At 47.2% G+C, this 23,603-nt stretch overlaps 1 protein-coding gene across 5 annotated transcripts in view; it reads right to left on the minus strand.

The window, feature by feature from the left end:
• The window catches only part of CSNK2A2 (casein kinase 2 alpha 2), a 39,552-nt gene extending 24,432 nt beyond the window's left edge, over positions 1 to 15,120 (minus strand). For 2 of the 5 annotated variants that reach the window (XM_075537607.1, XM_075537606.1), the window contains exons 1-4: positions 14,951 to 15,118; positions 14,062 to 14,173; positions 3,722 to 3,823; positions 1,549 to 1,599 (exon numbers count right to left, since the gene is read on the minus strand). In XM_075537607.1, the coding sequence (XP_075393722.1) occupies positions 1,549 to 1,599; positions 3,722 to 3,823; positions 14,062 to 14,173; positions 14,951 to 15,054 (369 nt within the window). In that variant the 5' untranslated portion in view covers positions 15,055 to 15,118. Of the gene's footprint in view, positions 1 to 1,548; positions 1,600 to 3,721; positions 3,824 to 14,061; positions 14,174 to 14,950 lie in introns of all 5 variants that reach the window. The other 3 variants (XM_075537608.1, XM_075537609.1, XM_075537610.1) reach the window with 3 other exon arrangements.
• Between the last annotated feature and the right edge of the window lie 8,483 nt (positions 15,121 to 23,603).

Below are 23,603 nucleotides of genomic sequence, written 5' to 3' on the forward strand. Positions count from 1 at the left end.
GGTTGATTTTTATTATCATCTTCCTGGCTGTAAGGAAGAGCCCATCCAAGATCTCTCTGCGCTGAGACCAGATGTACCAGACACTAACTATGGCACAGAGACCGAGAGGAACAACACTCAGAGTATGGAACTAGGGGACAGAGTGGCAGGCAGGCTGGCTTCCTAGCCCCTGGAGGCAGTGGCTAAGCAAGGGACCACTTGGCTGCTGGCTGAGACGACCATGACGATTCCCTTACTGTTTGCCAATCCTGACCTGTGGCAACCTACTGACTTCCCTAATAAAAAGCTGTTCTTTTTGAGTATCACCTGTGAATGCCCAATCCAAGCATAGAGACGGAGTGGCATGGGAGGAACAGTTAGTGTCAGAATAGGTAATAAGGAAGGATGGACCAGGAAGGCTGGCCTGGCCCCTGTCTTGTGGCAATAGGGAAGCCAGAGGTCAGAATGTCCACCTCACCTCACATTCACAGTGGAGGTGTGATTAGCTACACAATGTGTAAATTACCCTAAGCGGCTTCCGCTCTCTAGAGGTCACCCTTGACATCATCTGGAAGGCCTCTCAGTAACAGAAAAAGAGACACCATCTGTATATACAAGAAACTGCAACAATTCATAAATGTGCTATTTGTACCTTATAGCAGGGCCTCCAAACTTTTCAGCCTACTACTGCCCCATGACAAGGGGGGGGGGGAGCCACTCAACGACCCCATGACAATTAAAAGTGTTTCTACAACAGCTCATAACCCAGGACCAAGTGGAGGTTTCTGCTTTGACTGTCCCAGCTCCCCCAAGTGGCCGTGCCGCCCTCTGCGGGAAATGTGGCCAAAGCAGCAGCATCCCCAGTACCAGAACCTTCCAATTGCTGACGTGGCTTCCTCTCCAGCTTCCACTGGAGCCAAACCACCAGCCTCTTAATCACCTATGCAGGTGCAATCTCCCAGGTTTCCCAAATGCCACTACTCTGCGTCCTAATATTGCTTTATTAAAGTCTGCTCGAGAAATGTATTTCCACCCCACCCCCTACCCCTGTGCTAGGCTCCCAAATGTTATCAGAAGTTAAGGTTGTGGCTCAGTGTTAGATAGAACCTCAATAGACTCAAATTCATGGAAAGCTGGCCAAAAACATATGCTTTGAAAAGAACACTTCAAACCCCCCCCCCCCATCTGTCTGCATCGCACGTATAAGAAGATGGCAGTGACCCGGCTGGGTGTGCTTTAAGACACAGAGGCTCTGTGTGATTTGCTCAGTGCACAGCGTATATGGACACACACAGCCTCTATCATTTAAGACTATGCACAACTGAGTGAATCTCTATCATGCCGCGTTGCTAAAACAGATCAGACCCAGGCCAGCAGCTACTCTTAAAGTAAGCCAGGCAAGGGTGAGGAGCAATTTCACTTAATGCAAGAACCCTGGCCATTTTCTGCATCCTATCCTCGCCCCACCAGGCACTCCGTTCTCCCCTCTCTCACACTGACCTCCCGGCACTCCTGCACCCTTCTTCACCACCCCCAGCCCCATGCCAGAAAGAAAAAGTAGATACGCACCTTAAAATCTGTATTATTGATATATTCAAATACCAAAGCTGGGGTCTTTGACTGCAAGAGAGAATATTAATGCTTTTTAAATACTCAAACAATAAACATAATTTGCTTCTGCCAAAGTGGCCCATCCCCATACCCCACTTACATGAAAAAAGGAATTTAATTCATCAGAAAGAACTTGACTTTTTAAAGCACTCTCTAGACATCATTTCTGGGTGCCTGGGGTTTGTTTGAACATAACTGGGTATGGGGGAAGAGGGAGGACGAGCTGAAAGAAATAAGGTCAGCCGTGAGCTGATCAACTGCTAAAAATAGGTGACAGATCTTAGAGGCCCCCTTCACTCTTGTTAAGGGCTAACATTTTTCATAAAAAGCCCTTTTCCCCGAAAAGTCAGCGTATTCTTTGAAAGACTTATGACAAATGTCAACAAGCCTGGCCCATTGTAGAAAAACCACCTTCTGGAATGCTCGGACTTGCCAGCCACAAAAGGACGCACACATTTCCAGCCAGGTGCATCTGCCGGAATCACCCTGGGCCTTGGGAATGTTTCATTCAATCATGCCAGGAGGGATCAATAAGTCAGCATTTGAAATTATCGTCCTGGCCAGAGGACACCACAGCAATGTGTCACCTTGCAAAACAGCCATGTTACCCCGAATCACGTATTGGCAGATATACCGAAAGTCCTATAATCTTTAATGCATGAGTTCTCATGTTCAATTTTTCCTTGTGTACATCCAGACTTTCAAATGTCAGGTTTATGTATGTGAGGTAAAAGAATGCTAATTGACAGTAATGAGTTTTCAAAATTGGGAGAAAAGAAAGAGCTGAAAGGGATATTAAAAAAAGAAAAAAGAAGGAACACCGTCTTGGGAATCTCCACAGCAGGCAAGTTTTGCTCAAGGAAAGCTACCGAGGAACTAGGCCAAAGTATGCGCACGGAGATCTTTCCTGTGGCAACTTACAGCCCGGCGGCAAGTCCAACAGCAATCACGACCAAAGGAATGCCCACCAGCCCCAGGCTGAGACACTGACCGACACCATCAGCTCTCTCGTGGGACCTAGAGCAAGCCTACTCCTCCCTGAAAAATTAGGGGTCAGGGCTTTTTTGTTTCCTTCAATTTTCTGAGCTTACCTATCATGGAAACACACACATTTTAAACAACACATCGCGAAAACAGAAGACAGGCAACGCTAAGCTAATGTAAAAAAAAGTGACCTGAAGAGGTTCTTGGTCTAATACTCTATACTAGCTCCCATCGGGGCGGGAGCCCTCCCGAATCCAGATTTTTATTTCGTGTTCGGTTAAATGGATCGCTTTCCTTTGTAATGCAAACTGCTTTCCGAGCCGAGGTTGTCCAGGTTAAGTCACCCGGGAGACCAATCTGAGCTGAGCAGGCCGGAGTATCTTTTTTAAGGTCCATTACCATCTGACATTCGACCAGGGTCTCAAAAGGAAATCCTTTATTCTTGAGCCGAACACCATTGTGATCTTGGACTTTGAGGGCTGTCCTCAGCAATGGCCACCCCTCACCATGGCTGTGGGGATTAAAGGACACGCTGCTATGACAGACTCGCATGGTGCCTGGCACGTGGGCAGTGCTCAGCGATTATGAGCTAGTATGAAGCTGTCTTTGGCACAGAAGAGCAAAGACTCTCAAAGAAGCAAAAACTATCATGGGAGGAGAGCCCGAGAACCCAGAGGATGCGCAAGTTGGAGAACAAAAATGACTAAATTGGGGGTGGAGTCTTCAACCATGGCTAAGCAATAAAACTTATGGTTAAGTTATTCCCTAAGGAGATGAAACAAAATTAAAAAGCACATCTAAAATAGCACTTTTAACAAAAATTGTTTTGCTTTTTAATTAGCAGGACTGTGATGAGTCCTACTGGTGGACGCTCCGTTAAGGACTGCTTCCCTAAGGGCTCGGGCTGTGACCTGCCAGCTACTACCTATGCCAGGGGTCAACATGGAGCCAGTCCCCAACGTTGCTGGGATGCCTCACAGAATGAGGCTTCCACAAAAGCAGTGAAGGGTCACTATGACTTTCCAAACCACTCGGTAACAGAGACGGACACAATCATCCTACATAGAATGACGAGGCTCCGTGTGTTTGATTCTCTCTCTCTCACACACGCACACACACTCCACTACCCCAACCACCAGGCACCTACCACAGGGTCCTTTACAGTGTCAATCAGCTTAATGATATTTGTTCCACCACGAAGGTTCTCCAGAATCTTAACCTCTCGTTTTATCTTCTTTTTCTTCACTGGCTTAAATACACAAGAGTAATCAGAAGTGAGACTCCATTTGATGTTAATATAAAAATATATAACTCTAAAACAATGTTAGCCAATTGAGTGGTCGCTGTGCTATTTTGCACCAATGTGGGTTAAGGAGCATTGTCAGTACTGAGAGGTAAAGGAACCGAGGTCTAGTGGGCTTGTCCATCAGAAACTTGAGTTAAACAACTGACAGCCTCATAAAGGCTTTCTAGCCGATCTTTACACAGCTACAGTTAGGACACTTCAAATGTCTGGACACCTATGTCACGCTTTAAAAATAAAGTGCTTGCTTACTAGACAGCTGCCCAATGAGAAATGCTGCAGCTTTGAGCAGCTGTATGCCATGCCCTCACACATGGCAAACTGAAACAGAATGCTGAGACCCCGCTTGCCCATGAGTTACATGTCACTTTTTGGTCCCCAACATCAAGTTACAAACACTGCTTCCAAGCTGCCAGCTCCCGTTTCCGGTCACCACTCTACCTAGACTCTGCACTCAGCAGACAGCCAGAAAACGGCCTAACGGGTCTCAACCCTAAAGAGCCGAAGCCCCAGCAAAGGAAAACAGAGCCCTGATCTAACAGCAATTGGAAGCCTCTGCTTCCAGAAAACTTTGTGAGCAACTTGATTGAAAGGCTGAAGAACTCCATGGAAACACTAGCATACAGTTACTTCTCTCTTTTTTTTTTCTTTTCTTTTTTTCACCCCCCCGCCTCCCCACCCCCCAACTTCTCGTCTTAAATGGGGTGAGTTTGAGGAAGATACAAGTAGCTCTAGAAAGGTAAGGGCCTACTAGCCCAGTCTGCTGTGTTTTCTAAGCACCAGGCAATGGCTGGAACAGAGTAAGCTCTTGAAACAGGTTGGCTTTGTTTCCAACCTTTTAGTTAATGCCAGTAGCACCTGAGCTGAACCTGCAAGAGCATATTTAATCCTCACAAAAACCTGTGCAGCAGCCGCAGCTGAGCAAAGCTCTCTGCCCAAGTCACCAGGCGTACAGAAAGCAGCAGAGGCAGGATTCAAATCCAGATGGACAGGACTCCCCTGAGTGCAACTTGAACCACTGTGCTTGCTCCCCATATGGGATGGAGAGAATGGAGTATGGAAAATCCGCATCCCACCAGTAACAATGCTGACAGTGGGCTTCACATGACATAACACAGGACAAAAGAGCCCACGTATGCAGGGGATGGGACTGGGGGAGAGTAAAAGGGAGCTATAACACGTGTCAAAAAAACACCAACATCTTTTGTTGAAAGATAAAGCTTTGAACACCTAACAAAAAGGAGAGAAACATATGAGAGCCACTTGCATCTCCCTCAATAAGGGACTCAACTGGCACTAGACTAGCGGATGGCTCCTCCCTCTGATGCCCACTTCCCCGCTTTGTCAGGCTTCCCCAGCACCCCTTACAATGGTACTCTTTTCTTCACGATTACTTGTCAGGTGCATCAAGTTGGTTCCGACCCCCGGTGACCTTATGTACACCAGAGCAGAACACCGCCCAGTCCTGCACCATTCTCCTACTTGTTCTTTGAGCCCAGAGTTACAGCCACTGTGTCAGTCTATCTTGTTGCCGGCCTTCCCCTTTGGTGCTTGCTATCTGACCAACGAAGCTGGGGTCTTATGCGAGGGCTGCACTATATAACTGGTCCCTAGATTTCAAGCAATCAGCCCTCAAGGCACAGAGATTACGTGTTTAGCTGGTTGACAAAAGGTTGGAGGTTGAAGCCCACAAGGCTCTCGATGGGAGAAAAATGTTACAGCCTTGGTCACTCTATTGAGCAGTTTTCTGTCCCACAAGGCTGTTGTGAGTCAGAATCACCTCTATAACAGGTTCCCAAAATGTTACTATTGTGACATTAAGACTGATGAACTTTCCAAATTACAAAGCTATGCCAGTGATTCTAACACAGGAGTGGAGATTTTCTTTGGTTTTCAAGAACATTTTTGGTACAAATGGCAAAACTGCGTAGAGGCTGTAGATTCCACCACCTAATGCATAATAGTAATACGAGGAAAACGGAAGACTCTAGGAATGTCTGCAATTTACTTCCAATACTTCTATGCATTTGTATCTGTGTACATAAAAAGTCTGGCCAGAGTGCTCCTTAGAGGCAATATGGCAAAGCTGACATGCTTCGGCCATGTTGTCGAGAGACACCAGTCCCTGGAGAAGGACATCATGCTTGTTTAGAGGGGCGGCAGAAAAAGGCGGCCCCAATGAGATGGATTGATAGAAAGGCTATAGCAATGAGCCTCAGGCACAGGGAGAATGGTGAGGATGGCACAGGACCAGGCAGTATTTCGTTCTGTTGTGCATATGGGTTGTAGCTTATTTGACAGCACCCAAAAACATGTACACGCGTGCATGCATATACATATATAAAACATTAGAGTAGGAGACATGGAACAGAAAAATGCAACTTTTCTGCAAGCATGAAATCGTGTCCAAAAGTCGGAAAATTAAAAGCAGGTCATATTTGACCCATGAGCCAATGCTAGCAGATCATGCAGTGCCTTTCAATGTAAGAAAATTCTAGAGCTGCCTGCGGTCCACTCCTAAAGCAGCTGTAGGGCAGCAGGAATGTAACAAAACCCCAAGACTGTCAGACCCCTTCCTCTATTCCCACCGGTGAATTAGTATGGGATAACCTATCAAATAAGGAGTCCTATGGGCACAAGTCCTCAGCTACAGCGGTTCGAATCCAGCCGGCGACTCCACAGGAGAAAAGACGAGCTCTGCTCTTGGAAACAAAGACAACTGAGACAATCTAAGGAGCCAGTCCTATTCTGTTGCACAGGGTCCATCAGAGTCGAAATCGAAGACCCCTGTGACAGACAAGATAACCATGAAAGGAGTTGCTTTTATGACACTGCCCTTTCAAGAGCCTTGCTTCCCTCCTCGGCTATTCAGCAACAGACCAGGCAGGCAAACCAGTACTGGACAAACCAGCTAGAACGAAGGTGTCGTTCAGTATGTCTAAAGCTAAGTGGTAGAACTGAAGCGATTTTGCTGCTCAAGTGTCCCTTGCCCCCTGACTCCCCACACTCGAGACTAGTACAGTAGGACAATTCTGAGGGGGCCATCAGCTGGAGTCCTCCTAACGCTGACAACAGACTGTGAGACAGAAAAATGACCTGCAGCCCAGCACACTCCCCTCCAAGGCACTGCCCCTGTTCTTAGCCGGAGAGCCAGGCTACAGGAGGTTAACTCTCTGTGGCCTCAACTTAGAGATGCTCCGCAGGTTAAGCCACAGTGACACCAAGGGAATGAAAGCTGAAAGTTGATTAGTCCAATTCTACAAAGGGAATTGGAAAGAAAAGCTACGGCTTTCAAAGGACCAGGGCAAGTTATAAAATGACCTTCTCTCACCTCATCCCAAGGACGACCCTCGGCATCAAGAAGGAATCTGAATCCCAGGTTTTCAGAAATGAGGATGCATTGCCGCTCTTGCCTTGGGCTGGCTCTCATCCACCAGCAGTTACACAAAGGGAAGACAAGACTGGCATTTCCATGGCAATCCCACAGTCCCTTGCAGGCTTAGAAAAACTCACTTCTACCAAAGCCGAAAGCACGTTTATTCAAATTCAGAAAATGTGTTTAAAAGATTCAAAGGGAATGAGCTTAGCTGTTTTACAAGTAAGTCTGTTCTCTAACTCGACTAGATAAAATAGCAAGAGTTTAAAAAGAGAATTAAAAGGAAATTCAAGTATTAAATCAAGTTTTGGTAGCAACTTTTGGCGTACACTTAAAGACACTACTAAGGAAAAAAAAACAGTACAATTCTTCTTTGCATGAGCTCTGAAAATTTAAACCAAATAAAAATTCATTCTGGCACATTTCTATCCAGTTGGTGGCCAGTACAGCTACCCTGGAGAACCCAATTCAAAGTAATCCGACAGTATAGTGTTATTTCCCTTCGCAACATTTTATAATTAGAAAATAAAACACAAATTTGGGGGCAGGATGCTTGTGAAAATGTGATAAAAGTCAGCAGTTTGTCCTGTTTATTTAACCAGGGTTGCTTTAAAAAAAAAAAAAGAAGTCAGATTTGAGGAGTTGAACTACAAATCCTTAATTGTGATAAAAATTACAAACATGTCTAGTTAAGACATAAAAATTATGACCATTTAAAATCTTTCCAAATACAACTAAATTGATGATAATCAAAAACCAAAAAGCCCAAACTCACTGCCACTGAGTCAATTCTGACTCATAGGGCAGGATTAAACTGACCCTTGGTGTGTTTCCAGGACTTTTAACTGGTATTTATAAGAGTATCAAGCCACATCTTCCTCCCAGCTGGTGGATTCAAACTGCTGGCCTATGGTTAGGAGCCCAACGTGTAACTTGCCATGCCATCAAGTCTCCAAATGATAATCAAGGCAGAGAAGTTTTAACTCTAGGGTTGGTTTCACTCCACTCCCAAACCGTATGGATGGCCTGCATCATTCCAGCAGCTACAATGAACAATCACAACCTGCACGGATGGAGGAAGGAAGACAGTTCAGCCAGAATAGCGCTTATTTTATTACCGTAGAAGTATCCCTAAAATCCACAGAAGCTGTCCTAACTGTAAACATACTACCTGAGCAACGTTCTCTTTGTCTAGCTTTTACTCACAGCCAGACATCTCTAGTCTTTGAAGTCCCATCTTTCCAACAGTGGGTCTGCCCTCTAAAACCAGTCACTTGGCCTGTTTTCAGCATATTTAATCTTGAGACAAAAGAACCATCATCGCCACTTACATAGAGACCCGGAGGCACAGAGTTTAAGAAGTATCTGCCCAAGGTCCATTTCTCTGATCGGAACCAACACCTAAATCCCAGCAGTCTACCTCCCCGACCACCTTCCTCAGGGAAGAAATAAAGCACTGCCATTCATTCCATCTACCTCAGTAAGTCGACCTCACAAGTGATTCTCCCAACAACTCAGCGAGTTAAGGCATACCCATTTTACAGATGAGAAAACAGAGTGGTGGGCACAAACGGAGAATGAGTTTTACAAACCAAGTCGTCTTCTGGCCATTTATAGTTCTTTAAGAGTGGGCTTCAAAAACAGTGGAAAAGAGGAAATTAAGAAGATAATGGAATTCTTCCACAACCTTTTTTTGGGAAGGCCCCTTGAACGCTATCACCAAATGATGTGACAGATCCTAAACTTAGGTTTAGAACTTCCCTCTCTACACATGAAAAGGGTCACTATACCTCAAGGCTTGTTTTCATACATGGCTCAGTGAACTCCTGGTAGTTGTGACCAAAATGGTTAGCCCCTAGATTTGGCCAGTTATGATGACCAGACTTCAACATTACATTTCATTCCACATCTATGGGTTTATTAAGGCTGTAAGTCAAGAGTTAAGATTTCAGAAAAATAATAAACATTTATAAATAATCAAGGGTTCGTGAGGGAGGAAGGGAAAAAAATGAGCTGATACCAAAGGCTCAATTAGAAAGAAAAATGTGTTGGAAATGATGACAACAAAAGTATAAATGGATGTATGGACACAATGGATGTATGGATGGATTGTGATAAGAGCTTTATGAACCCCAATAAAATGATATAAAAAATTGTCTGGTTTGCAGTTCACCTTGGCTATGGAATTGACTCAGAAACCTCCATCTAGGTTCCTAGAAAGCTCTAGTCATCCATTTCACCCTTCGACCAGCCATTCACAACAGGCACACATCCCTTTCACAGGGTTAACCACCAGAATCATTCAGTCTACTTTTTTAAAGGACTGGGCATCCATCCTTCTAGCAGAGACCACTTCCATCACATCGAAAGTCCAACATGCCCAGGACATGTCTCAACTCTTTCTCACAGCTATCAAGACTCCATGAGCAGCTCTGGGGTGCCGAGAGCGGTACCCTCCTCCAGTGTCTTGGCATATGTACAGAAAGACGGGGCTCTCAGGCTTAGAAGCCCCTCCCGTTGTACGCAGTTTTCTCAGAACTGGACAATGTATTCCTTCTAGTCTGCTCTTAGCCTGGAAGCTCTGCTGAAAGCTTTGGGCGAGCCTGCTGCCGTTTGAACTACCAGGGATGGACGTAGCCCTCAGCACCACAGACAGCAACCACCACAATACGACAAACTGACAGTGGTCTATGGACTGAGACCCAAACCACGGTACTTTCCATCGTCTCACCTACATGTAAAAGTTGAACATTGAATAAGGAAGGCTGAAGAATTGATGTATTTGAATTATAGTGCTGGCAAAGAGTATGGAAAATACCACAGACTGCCAAAAAGCCCAACAAACCTGTCTTGAAAGTACAGCCCGAATGCTCCTCAGAGGCAAGGATGGGGAGGAGACTTGTCTCATGCACTTTGAACATACTGCCAAGAAAGGCCAATCTCCGAAAGGGGACATCATGCTTGGTAAAGGACAAGGACAACGGAAAACAAAAAACGGAAGGCTCTCCATGAGACGGGCAGACGCAGTGGCAACAACAACGGGCTCCAGCAATTGTGCAGATGGTGCAGGATTTCCTTCTGTTGTACACAGGGCCAGCTATGAGTCAACCGACTCGATGGCACCACACAACTACTATATACGAGTCACCACCCTCATAATCTCTGGCCCCACAATCACAATATCAGAAATAGCAATCACTCATTTGTGTACAACTTTAAAATTTTCTATTTTTAATATTAATACTTTAAATATTGTTTCAGCTACTTTTATACAATCCTGAAGACATCTGTAGAAAGCTAGAATTTCCAAGGGATTTCATATCTTAGTCTCGCTTTGGGAAGATGAAGCCTGGACGCACATGCCTAACTTAGTAACAGAGGGTACAGAGTCCTACCACTCAACGTACAGAGGAGCAAACACCCTGTCGGCACCTTGAAAACAACACCTACCACAACATACTCCATCTCCAGCTCTCTACTGTCACTCATAAAGATGTGCAATCCCATCTTTCAACACCACCTTCGGTCAGCACAAACCTCTACCAGCAATACGTTAAACATGCTGCTAAAACAAATTCTCAAGCTTGAGAATTCATGTTTCAGAAAAATGGGTAGTAGCTGTGTACAAAAGCAGAGTCTTAAGCAGGCAGCCTTACAGGGGCGTTTGCAAGTCACTGATGTATGGTTCAAAACACTATACATTTGCTTTTTAAAAATGGCATGGCTCTTATAACTTTGACTTAGGAAATAGCAAGCTGAATTGGTAGGCTCTCAAGGACTCCAAGCCCTGAAATCCAGACAAGTGTTTACAAAATGCTGAAAGGTACCAGAAATGGTCACACGCTTATATTTCGGTGTACTGTATTTCAGTGTACGCGTTACAGGTATTGTAAATGGAAGGAGGAACTGATTTTTATAGCTGAAACTCTAGGCATTGAAGTGGCTCTCAGCCCTATCTAAATCTTTCCCATCTATTTCCTCATTTGTTTGCTTCTCTCCCCGCCAAATGATTTCTGTCAAAAAAAATAGGAGCTCCCTGTTGGTATGTAACTTTCAAGATTTTAGTCAATTTTCAAATCCCTAAAATCTCTTTAACAGCTCTAATCTCTACTATTTAATCAATTAGTTACAAATCTTCTGATGAAAAGTAAAGGACATCAAATTCCTCAGTGGAATCTCATCCAGCCACTCTCACATATTGGGAGGGCGGGGGGAGAGAAATACACCCCAGCCCCCCTAAAAAAAACCCCAAACAATAAAACTCATTGCCATTTAGTCGAATTCAACTCATATCGACCCTAAAAACTGCCCAGTGGGTCTTCCAAGACTGAAATTTGTCCAGGAGTGAACAAACAGCTTCATTTTGGTCCCACCTAATTGAAAAGCACAGTTTAGAAACTGACCAAAAAGACAAGTCTCCATCCTTAAAGATGTGCCCTGCTCCTCCTTTCCTTCTGTGTCACTTATCCCTTAAGTTCCCCAAAAGAGCACCTTTTCCCCTAGGTTCCCACAAAGTACACACAACTGGAACTCTGTGAAGAACTTCATTTCCTCTGAGCAACCAACACACGTTAGTCCAGATAATGTCTTCACATCAGCTATGTCAGGAGGAAAACAACTCTGTATAAAGGCCCGGCTCTTTTTAAAATGAAATGACTCTTCACTGAGTTTAGTTTAGCCTGTCAAAACACAATCACAAATGATACCTTTAGTGGCTTCTTACTCCATTCTTACCTGTTAAGCAAGAACAAAATCGGGATAGAAAAGCCATAGAGCTTTGAAAAAGAGAGTAAAGCAAGCCTGAAGTTTTCACCAATGGAAATGAGGTGGTCCAGGCTGTACCCGGAACAGAATCTGCAACAAAAATCAAACCAGACAAGGATGCTCCATCAACTAGAGCATCAAGGGGCCTGGCTCTCAAGTTTCCTCCAGAACACTGGACCCAATGTTACGTGCTGCATCCAATGTAAAGTGAGCGGGATGGGGCAGGAAGCAGTAAGACACAGGGGGCTCTGGAACGGAAAGGTCACTGACATCCTTCTAGAGAAGCTTCTTCGTGCTTTGGTGTTCCATTTGTATAATTAACCTAGAGCTTTCCATATGGGGTCCCCAAAACATATCCTGAAAACATCCAGTGCAAGGAAAAAACACTCCAGCAACTGACCCTATAAAAGTTCCTTAGAAAGATGACAAAAGACCAATATAATGCTTTCCTCCTAAAAGAACATTCTCATAGTTAGCCTCAGACTTTACCGCTGTTCCCTTCAAAAAGGGCCCAGGAGGACGCTATGCAATTATTTTGAAAAGGGCTGCCACTGCATAAAAGTTTAGACATTTTTCTAGCATTGCTTTGGAGCCAGCAGCTGCCTTTTCTTAATGTTCAGGAGTAGTCGCATGTGAAAATTTCCAATGCCAAGCTATGCCCTGTCACTTCCTAGAAAAGATTCGAAGCAGCTGCTATTGAAAACATTTAGGCTTATTTACATGAAGGAACATTGTCGAATCCAATGATGTACCTTCCACATCCACTTGTCTCCAGTGGTTCTGGCAGCACTGAGAAAGCCTGCCCGGTCTCGCTCCCGCCACTCTCCCTTTCAGCAGCAACTCTGAGTTATGGAGCCTGCCCGGCACTTTTCTCAACGACGATTTCTAATCAGCATGAACCTGGACCCTCAGAGTCAATAGGGACTACCCACATAGCTGCCCTAACACCTCCCCCAGAGACACAAGCTCTTACACTCCAAAAACCACCACCAAACGGCTGTTCAGGAAACCATACATGTCAAGTGCTCAGAGCATATTACTCTTGAGTCTTCTGAACCCTTCAATACATGCATGTACACACATCAAATGTCCTAACCACCAATCAGGACTCAGCACAGATTCCAAGTACACCCCGTACCCCAAAGACCTCACAGTCATCAAGTCTATTCCAACTCATAGGGACACTAAGAAGACTGAGAAGACCCATCCCTGAGGGATTCTGAGACTGTGAATGTTCATGGGAGCAGAAAGCCTCATCTTTTTCCGAAGAAGCGGCTGGTGGTTTTGAACTGCTGACCCCACAGCTAAATAGGTCAATGAGAAAGCCACTACACTACCAGTGTACTTTGTAAAGCTAACAACTGATGGCTTGACACTTCTCACTGATTAAGGTCATATCTTCATTCAAGAAATAAAAAAAGGTGTCTCACTATCAAACTCAGACAGCCATTGGAGGAGCTATTAAGACCCTTTTGTTCCGTTTATCATTTCAATGGTAATAATGTACTTATTCAAATGTCAGGTTTACTGCCCCACAAACTCCTTCCACCCCTCCTGAGAAGAAACAAGTGACTCTACACTGGGGCCTTTCTCTCTACTTGGGCCTCAAACTCCTCTTTGAAATAGCTCCCCTGCCCCCTCCCCCCCAAGTTCTTTCTGGAATAACATGGAGTTCCAGGAGTGTAAGGGAAAGCGCAAACAGCCCTTGGATTGCTGGGCTCTCCACGGAAAGGCCTTTCTCTTTCTTTTGGAGACTCATTTCTTTTTTAACACGTGGAATCGCTCCGAAAATTCCATCCAGGGAGTCCCAAATGGGCACTGGGGAACAAGAGTGTCCCTGAAACGTCCTGTGTCGATTTGGGGCTGGCCTGCATATTTTCTGGGCGTCCCAGGAAAATGAGGTGGCAGGTGTAAGGAGGGGCATCCAACAGAAGATTCATTCTAGAATGTGACTGGAGTTAGCCATCCTTGTGACCTGTGAGGGGAGGGGGAGGAAGGGTCGGAAGGGAGGGAGGAAATGCAATGCTCCCTGTAATACACTCACCTTGAGGATTTTCACAACCACTCTCTCATTGTTGGTGATGTTAATGGCCTCAAACACTTCACTATACTTTCCGCGACCAAGTTTTCGAACCAGTTGGTAATCATCCTGATTACTGTGAAAGGCAAAAGTCACACATAAATGCGGCGTATTGGGGTGCACCCGGCCTGCTCCAACCACCACGCACTCCATGTGGCGGCTCCCATGAACCAAACACTTGGAAGTGTCCACACTTCACGTCACGACTCATTCCCTACATGCAAGTCCCTACAGGGGCGTGGCTCCCCGTGCCCGGAGCTCCCAGCCCGATGGAGGGGTCCCTCCTAAATTGGGGGGGTCGGTGTAGGCAGGCGCCACTTCATAGAGGGACCCCACGAGAGGACCCCTCTCGGCTGTGGCTCCCTGCCTCGCTTCACCCCCTTACAGGTAGGTAGGCAGCGCCGGCTTGGAGGACCTGGCCGTCTTAATAATTTTCCTCCTACCCATCCCCATTTAAAAAAAAAAAAAAAGGAAGGGGGAGCCCTAAAAAGATCGCGAATTTTAATAGCCCGAAAGAACAGCTGTTTCGGTTCCTACCCTAACAGAAGCCCAACGGCGTGGGGAGGACGGGCGGCCCCTCACGTCCAGGGGGCTCTGCCCTGCACCCCCCACACGTCCCAGGAAAACGGCGTTCCTGGGAGGAAGCAGGCCGAGGGGCTCGCCCGGGGAGGGTGGACGGGGCGAGGGAACCGGGGAGAGAGAGAGAGAGCTGGCTGAGGGGCGCGCTGCTCCCACCCCAGCCCCGAGGAGCCGCCCGCCCAGGGCAGGGGAAGGCGGGTCGCCGGGAGGGGGTGTCGCGCCGGCGGGGAGCCCGGGGTCCCGGAGGCCGGCGAGGGGCGGCGGCGGCTTTTACCCCCAGCTCGGGACGTGCGACTCATAGTCCCAGTAATCGCGGCTCCTCAGGCTGTTCACCTCGGCGTAGACCCGGGCCCTGCTGCCCGCGGCCGGGCCGGGCATGGCGGGCGGCACCGGGGGGCGCCGCGGGGCGCTGAGAGCGGCGGCGCGGCGGAGGGCGCGGGGCGGCGGGCGGAGGAGGCGGCGGGCCGCGGGCCGCCCGAGGAGGAGGAGGAGCGCGGCGGCGGCGGGCGGCCGCGCCAGGCCGGGCCCGCGGGGGCGGGCGGGCTGGGGGCACGGGGGGCGCCGGCCGGGCCGGCCCGGCCCTGGGGCGGCCGGCGGGGTGGCGGGGCGGGCGGCGCTCGCGCTCCGCAGCGGCCTCGGCCCGGCTCGTGTCCCAAGGCGGCGGCGGCGGGGCCGGTGGCGACGAGCAGCAGCGGCAGCGGCAGCCGCCGGCCGGGAAAGGGGCAGCGGCGGCGGCGGCGGCGAAGGAGGAGGAGAGGAGGAGGAAACCCGGAAAAGGGGCCGCGCTCGCCAGGAGCGGCCGCCGCCCGGCCCGGCGCCGCCCGGCTTCACAGCGCCCCCTGCAGCGCGGGGGGACCCGCCGGGCGGCGCGGGCCCCGCCCCCGGCTACCCGCCGCCCCTCCCGGCTCCGGGTGCCCCGCTGCGCTCTCGGCTCCGCGGAGACCTGCCCACGTCCAGATGCCGCCCTGCAACCCTGTCCGCCGTGTCCCGACCTTTTCGAAAACATCCTGGAGACCATGACTGCAAGCCCCACCTTCTGCTCACCTCCTGTCTCCTTCCTCCCAAGACTTCCCATACTGGACCCTGTGCTCACCCTCCTACGTCCTTCCCATGAGGTCCCTCTGACCACCCAGAGGTTCCCCAACCCCGAGTCCCCCATCTCCCCATGTGGACCCTGCGGGGTTACCTTCGCGTACACTTGACCCCAGCTCCCTTCCAGAACCTTCCCTGAACACCCTCTGTGCACCACAGTCTTCCTCTTTGTAACGGATAAATAATCTGTGTGGCGATACTTTGACACAATGCAGACATTCTGTTTTTTGTTTGGGATCCTACCTGCAGGGACAGGCCAGGGGTTGAGGATGGCTGAGGGCTGGCCAAACAAACGTGGCCTCCTGGCTCTGTGATCTCTGTCTTGCTGTCCCAACCCACATCCTCTGCGACGGAAAGAGCCTCCTTTCACCAAGACTCTTCTGACTTCAACCCCACATTGCACATTATGGTTTTGGTTTTTGTTCACTCAAGAAACTGCTCTCTCCTCCACGGTAGAGCTAAGAGTGCAGGCTGTAGAGTCAGATCGATCCAAGTTTGAACCCCAGTTCTGCTGCTTACAAGCTGTGTGATCTTGAGGCCATGACTTAGCTTCCATGACTTGAGTCCATGACTTAGCTTCTCCATGTTAACTGCAATGCAGTCAGTAAGAGGTCCCTACTTTAAATTCAACCATGTAAAACATTTTAGATCAAGGCCTGGCAGATACTAAGCTCGTAAGGATGTTATTATTCCTAGCTGTCTTCACAGTGACTCCCAGCTTGCAACAGAGCCATGCACCAGACTCCAAAATCTCACTGCCTTCACGTCGATTCCAACTCATCGTGACCCTATAGGATGGGGTAAAAATGTCCCTGTGGGTGTCTGAGATTGTAACTCTTTACAGGTATAGAAAGATAAGTCTTTCTCCTGTGGACCAGCTGGATGATTTCAAACTCCTGGCTTTGCAGTTAGCAACCCAATGCATAACCACTTTGTGCCACCAGTACTGCTGCTAGACCTGCGCCATTCCTGTGGTGGAGTTCTGATCAGAGCACTGTGATCTGCAGGGCTTTCTTCAGCTGATATTCAGAATAGATCATGGCGACTTTACATCCAGTCTACCACAGTCTGATCACAGTCTCTGCTGACACCTCTTCAGCCTCATAGCAGCGAATCAGCCTCCAAAAACAGACCAGGGAGGGACATGTCTGATCAGAGCACAGAGGAGCAAATGAAGGGGAGGGAGAGTGTGGAGCCCATCCTGGTCCAACAAGCCTTGAGGATGATATTCCCGCTCAGAGCACCCAATGCACACAGAGGACCATACGGCTGGCCCCGCTATGAGACACGACATCCCTCACTGACCCATAGCCCTACAGGGGACAACACGAGACACAGTATGGGAATTGTGCCCAATCTGACCCCACCACACTATGGGTGTGCAACAGAACAGCAAGGGGAACAGAGCAAGGATGTCCCGAGGGAGTACCAAAAAAATAGACTTCAGGGCCAGGATGTGGCACCCCATCAGACTCACTAGAAAACACTCCTAATAGTCAACAAACAGACCTTGAACTATTCAAAAGCTTTTCTTTTCTTTTTTGTCAATGGTTTTTTGTTGGTGGTGGTGCTGTTTTGTTTTCATTTGTTGCTTTGTTTAAGTCTATCTTGTTTTTGTGTATATTATTGTCTCTGCAAGTCTATCTAGATAATATTGACAGGATAAATAATCTGGAGGAGAAAACAACAGGGCCTCACGGTTCCAGGGGGATGGGAGGGGTGCATGGAAGAGGGGGAGGCAGAGGAAAGGAAGTGGTTGTTAACAAACCCAGGGACAAGGGAACAATAGGTGATCCAAAATCGATGGCGAGGAGGGTGTAGGAGGTCTGGTAGGGCTTGATCAAGGGCAATATAACTGAGAGGAATTACTGAAACCCAAATGAAGGTTGAGCATGATAGTGGGCCAAGAAGAAAGTAAAAGGAAATAGAGGAAAGAACTAGGAGGCAAAGGTCACTTATAGAGGTCTAAATATACTAAATTATTGTATGTAAATATATTTATATGTGTAAATATGTTTATATTGTCATATATAATATAAATAAATATATTTATATATGATGATGAGGAAATAGATCTATGTACATATATTATAGGCTTAGTATTAAGGTAGCAGATGGACATTAGGCCTCCACTCAAGTACTCCCTCAGTGCAAGAACACTTTATTTAATTAAATTGGCATTTCATGATACTCACCTTCCTGACACAATCCCTGAAGACAAATGGGTGTATAAACAAATGTGGTGAAGAAAGCTGATGGTGCCCGGCTATCAAAAGATATAGCATCTAGGGTCTTAAAAGCTTGAAGATAAACAAGGGGCCATCTACCTGAGAAGCAACAAAGCCCACATGGAAGAAGCACACCAGCCTGTGTGATCACAAGGTGTTGAAGGGATCAGGTATCAGGCATCAAAGAACAAAAAAAAACATCATCGTGAATGAGGGGGACTGCAGAGTACGGACCCAAAGCCCATCTGTAGGCAACTGAACATCCCTTTACAGAAGGGTTGCGGGGAGGAGACACTATGTTGATAAACTCCATGCCCTGGGAGCCAGAGAAGCCACATGGACCTAACATGTGCAGCCCTGGGTGTTGGAGGAGCCACATGGAGACCCCTGCCAGCGCTGAGATGCTTACAACGCCACTGGATACGCAAGACTTCCCAAACACTGGCCTGTGATCTTCCTGTCATTGCATGTGTTTTGTGAGCCTGAAGAGGACTTTATAGATTGGTGTCAGACCTATAGGCTAATACCATACTTATGGGCTTGATCTGGACTGGATTAGGATGTTTTCTCAGTGTTTAATAGCTTTTGTATATAAACCTCTTTCTTATACACATATGAGTGTCTGTGGATTTGTTTCTCTAGTCCACCCGGACTCAACAACGCACGTCTCTCTATCAGCAGCGTGGATGCAGGCCTGTCCCCCTGTGCTCACCCCTGGCCTGCCCAGAGTTGGCCAGAGCTGAGGGCCTTCCTGACTACAGGACTAGCTGCAGATTACTGAGGAATTACAACAGGGCCACCGCTTTAATCACAAGCCCACCTCACCGCCATCAAGTCAGTGCTGACTCAGAGTGAGCCCGGTGCGTTTCCGAGACCATCACTGTTGGTTTACACCGGTGGAAAGCCTCTCCCTGGTGGAGCTGCCGGTGGTTTCCAACTGCTGACCCTGTGGCTCGCAACCCAATCCATAACCCCTATGCCGCCAGGGTTCCCCTGTAAACCAACTAACAGCATCTAAAAATGGTACCATCTGCCCATCTGCGGGGCCACACCAGAAGGGACACCCGTGGTCCATGTAGTCCATCTGCTAAGAATGTTTGACCTCAATCTAACCATGAGAAGCCAACCAGACAAGTCTCAACCCAGGGACATGCTGCAGAACAATGGGCATGGGCTCTTCAAAGACATCACTGTCCCCAGGGGAAAGGAAAAAGCAAATCCTCGGGCACGGTCTTGATTGAAGGAGGCAGAGAAGCAATACTTCCAGGGGTGAAGTGTATGGTTCTGAATGAGACACTGGAGAAAAAAGGGAAGGCGGGAAGGGAGAGAGGCGGGTAGACGAACAGCAAAAAGGCTACTACTGGGGAAATGTGAATGTGGGACAGGCTGTTTTGGGGTGCCGGAGAGTCAATTTGGACTCATCGTGACGCAGTGACCCCACGTGGCGGTGTATACTACATCGTACCGCGGTGACCGAGCTCAATTTTGGGAGTGTGATCACAGTTTTGTACGTACGCAAGCATGTCCCTTGGCCCGGGATGTTCCATTCCACCTTCAAAAGGCTCCCCAACAAACAAACAAACATGGGTTCCTGAGAGCAGGAGCGTTCACCCGGCGCAGGAACAGAACTGGGGGAGACCTGTGAACACATGGTGATTGTGCAGGTACATGAGAAAAGTTTCCGGATAAAATAGGAAGGGACGAAGTGTTGCCGGGTGCCACTGAATGGATTCTGACTCAGAAAGATTTTATTTTAAAAATAACACAGAACTACTCCATAGGGTTTTCTAGGTGGCTTAGTGGTGACACGTTGGCCTGTGATCCTCAAGGTTAACAGTTCGAAATTTCTAGATGCTCCTGGGGGATGGTGGGGGAGGCGGGGCTTTCTACTCCTCTAGTGAGTGACAGTTCCGGACACTCACAGGGCAGCCTCTAGCCCATCTATAGGGTCACTATGAGTCGGCACCGGCTCCTGGGCCGCACGTTTGAGTTCACTCTCTCTGTGGGAACAGAACCTCAGGGCTTTCTCGCTCCAGGTGGGCAACAACTGACAGCCTTTGGGTAAGCAGCTCAGGGCTCCTGATGAAAGACATAGACTTTGTCACTTGGATCCTCAACCTGCAAACCTCCCTCAATCTCTTTCCAGGGAAATGACACAGTATCTTCCTACCCTTGCAGCCGTGGGATTCCTTTCTGACAAGCCCTTAGGGACTTGTCTAGACTCTAGAGGTTCCTAAGCCCCAACTCTTGAAGGAGCTTCCGTGTGTACATTCTTCCCTTCGCATCCGTCACATTCCCAAAAGAGGCCAGGCCCCAGGGATGGCGCCAAGTCCCAGCCAGGGCCCCACTCCTCGCCTCCACCCTCACCCACCTCTCTCTGCCCTGGCCCCTCCTTCCGGAACCTTCCTTTCTCCCCTCACCGCCTGATCCACACCCATTTGAAGTAACCTGCTCCCACACCTGCTGGGACGGCTGCCCGAAGTTTCACCCACACACCACTCTGGTGCAACGCACTCCTGGGTTTGGCTGACACAATTTGGCCCTGAAGCTGGCCGCCAGTCCTCCCACAGGCAAGTGGCAGCTGTTTGGATGGTTTGTTGGGTGGTAGGCTGGGCACCCCTTGGAAATAGCAAAGACCTGCCTCTCCTGCCTGCCAGCTTGCAGTGCACCCGGCTCGGCCAGAGCTGGAATGGGCACTTAGAGGTGGTACCAATGCTGCCCTCGTCAAGGAGGTGAGTCTCGTTTGGGTGGGGAGAGGGACAGGTGGGTGGGCCTGCAGGGCAGGTGACTCAGTGAACCAGAATCAAAGTTCCCCTAGCTCCTCTGCACAGGGGTGGATATAATTCAGGAAAGAGGACATTTTGGATCAAACAGCTGGATGATTTCAGGCCAGCTCCTCCTTTTCCTCCAATTTTATCCAAATACCAAGCAGACAGGTCTCTCTCAGAAGACCCTCTCGCTTCCTAAGACCTATTTCCAAAACGTTGGAGAGGCTTACAGACCTTGACTTTGGATAACTGCTTCTTAGGAGTCTAACCTAAGAAAGTAATGTAACCCATAGACAAGACATGAATGTGATGGCCCTTTGGGTCGGGTTCTGACACTGGGCCCCTGGATCCTGCAGAAATCTCAGGAGGCTAAAGCCACTGAACCAAACTCTTTACATGGATAAATTGTATGGCCTGTGAATTCTGTCTCAATGAAGCTGCTTTCTGAAAAGCCTCTGAGGACAGAGCCCCTGAAGGACCTTCTTTCTGCCAGTGAAGCCACCCAGGCTCCAGAGAGGCAGAGCCTGAACTCGAACCCAAGTGTTTCCACCAACCCAGTCCATTGCTGAATCCCTTTCTCTGGATCCTCTCCAAAGATCCAAGGATGTTCATCACAAACAGCATCTTTTTTTGTTTCTCATTTGCTTTTCAGTGTTATGTTACTGATTTACTAATTTTTAAAAAATTGTGCACTGTTTCATCCACATCTAAATCACTATACAAATAGCATCCATTTTAATCCTGACACGTGTAAAGCCAATCACACAACCCAAACCTAAGACCTGGTTAAGTAAACTGTGGTACGTCCCTCTAGCAAAATATTAAAAAGACCACTACTGTAAGGTGACCAGACGTCCCGCTTTTGGCAGGACAGTCCCGATTTTTAACAATTTGTCCCGCATCTCACGATGTTTTGAAAAAGTCCCGCTAGGGAACGGCGGGAGAATGGGGAGGGAATATACATAATACATAACACCATTCAAACAGGTGCTGATTTGTTGTCCATAGATGCGGAAAATATTGTTATTAAAATATATTCTTATTTCTATATATACACTGTGCACATTGAAATGCTTAAATAATTTTGTGAAACTGCGGAAGTCGAATATCAGAAAATACTTGGATACAGTAAAACGCGCTGGTTAGCTCTTTTGCCAGCTGTCGAAAGAATTTTGAAAATATACGATCCTTTGAAATCCTACTTTCTATCACAGGATAAATGTCCTAGAATTTTAAGAGTTTTTTGAAAAAGAATCTTCAAAAATTTGGCTAGAGTTTGTACACAATCAAGCAGCTCTTTTTCAAAATGCTATAAAACTTATTGAAGGTGACAAAATTTCGGTAATCGAAGTAGCAAATGAAGTTAATCATTTAAAATTTCAGTGTCAAGAGCGGTTAGAAAATAATTTTCTTCCGTTAACTATCCGTAATAGTATAAGGCAGCTAGAAGAACAAGGTGCAATAAATTGTGCAGATATCATGAATCACGTTAAAAAGTTCCATAGCAACTGCATAGATTGTTTAGAAGAGTGGACGGTACATTACAATGATATTGAACATTTTCATAGGGTTACATTAAAACAAGAGCTTAATTGGAATGATGTGCAAGAATCATTCAATTATATTACTCAAAATTTCCCGTATAGTAATATTTCCAAAAATGATATTTTTAATGAGGTATCATTATTAAAAATATATATTGATAAGTAAAAGGTTAAATCTTGAGCATCAGCAAAAATCACAATAGAGAACAAATGGTTAGAAATATCCCATCATTTTGAAACAAACCACGCTCCACACAATAATGCACTAAAAATTGTGGAATACACGCTGTCCTTAACAGGAACTAATGCTGCGACTGAACGCATTTTTTCTACGGTAAATAAAGTGTGGACAACAGAAAAATCACCATGAAGTGTTGAGACTTTGAAAGTCATTTTACGTGTGAAATATAATTTAACAAATTCTTGTGAAAAATTTCCTTTAAAACAACGACAGCAATCTACTAAAAAAATTCACTCAAATGAGAAATATGCCAAAGAATAAAATAATACTATAATATTTAATGTATTATATTTGTAAATTGTACTTATGTTGAAATTAAAATATATATTACAATACTATTTTTGCATTCTATGAAAATTTTTGTTGCTCCATATACATATAAACCAAATCCTCCCCCCCCCCAATCAATGGTGTCCCACTTTACCAATGTTAAAATCTGGTCACCTTACCCTAATGACAACAAAAAAACCCTGTTGCTGTTTAGGCGATCGTAACTCATGTTGACCCTGTACGTGTCAGAGTAAAAGTGAGCTCCCTGGAGGGGCCAAAGGTCAAAGGTTGTGAACTTTCAGAAGCAGATCACCAGGCCTTTCTTCTGAGGCACTTTAAACCACCAGCCTTTGGGCCGGTAGCTGAGTGCTTCAACCGTTTATACCACTCAAGGACTTCCCAGGGAACTATCTGGCATCATGGAAATGAGGAGGGTTTTTAGGAATGAGAGAGAATAAACAACAACAACCACTGGGGTGTGAGTTTTCTTAGTAAGTTTGTGGTGTCATTTACAAAAGCACTCATCCAAGGATGGCTTGCATCGGGCAGATCCGCCATACAGTGTCCCTGTGAGGACTACAGTGCTCCTGCCTCCATGGACACAGAGGCTTGGGGAAGGTGACCCTGAGAAGTAGACAGAGAGAAGAGTAAACGCATCTGGACTGTGGGGCTGGCAGCGAATATTGGAAGTACCATCGACTACGAGAAGAGCAAATAAACCTGTCGTGGAAGAAGTCCGGCCAGAAAGGTCCTTAGAAGCCTGCAAGGTGGGACTTTCTTTGCC

Source organism: Tenrec ecaudatus, chromosome 18 (assembly GCF_050624435.1).
Source record: "Tenrec ecaudatus isolate mTenEca1 chromosome 18, mTenEca1.hap1, whole genome shotgun sequence".
NCBI lineage: Eukaryota > Metazoa > Chordata > Mammalia > Afrosoricida > Tenrecidae > Tenrec > Tenrec ecaudatus.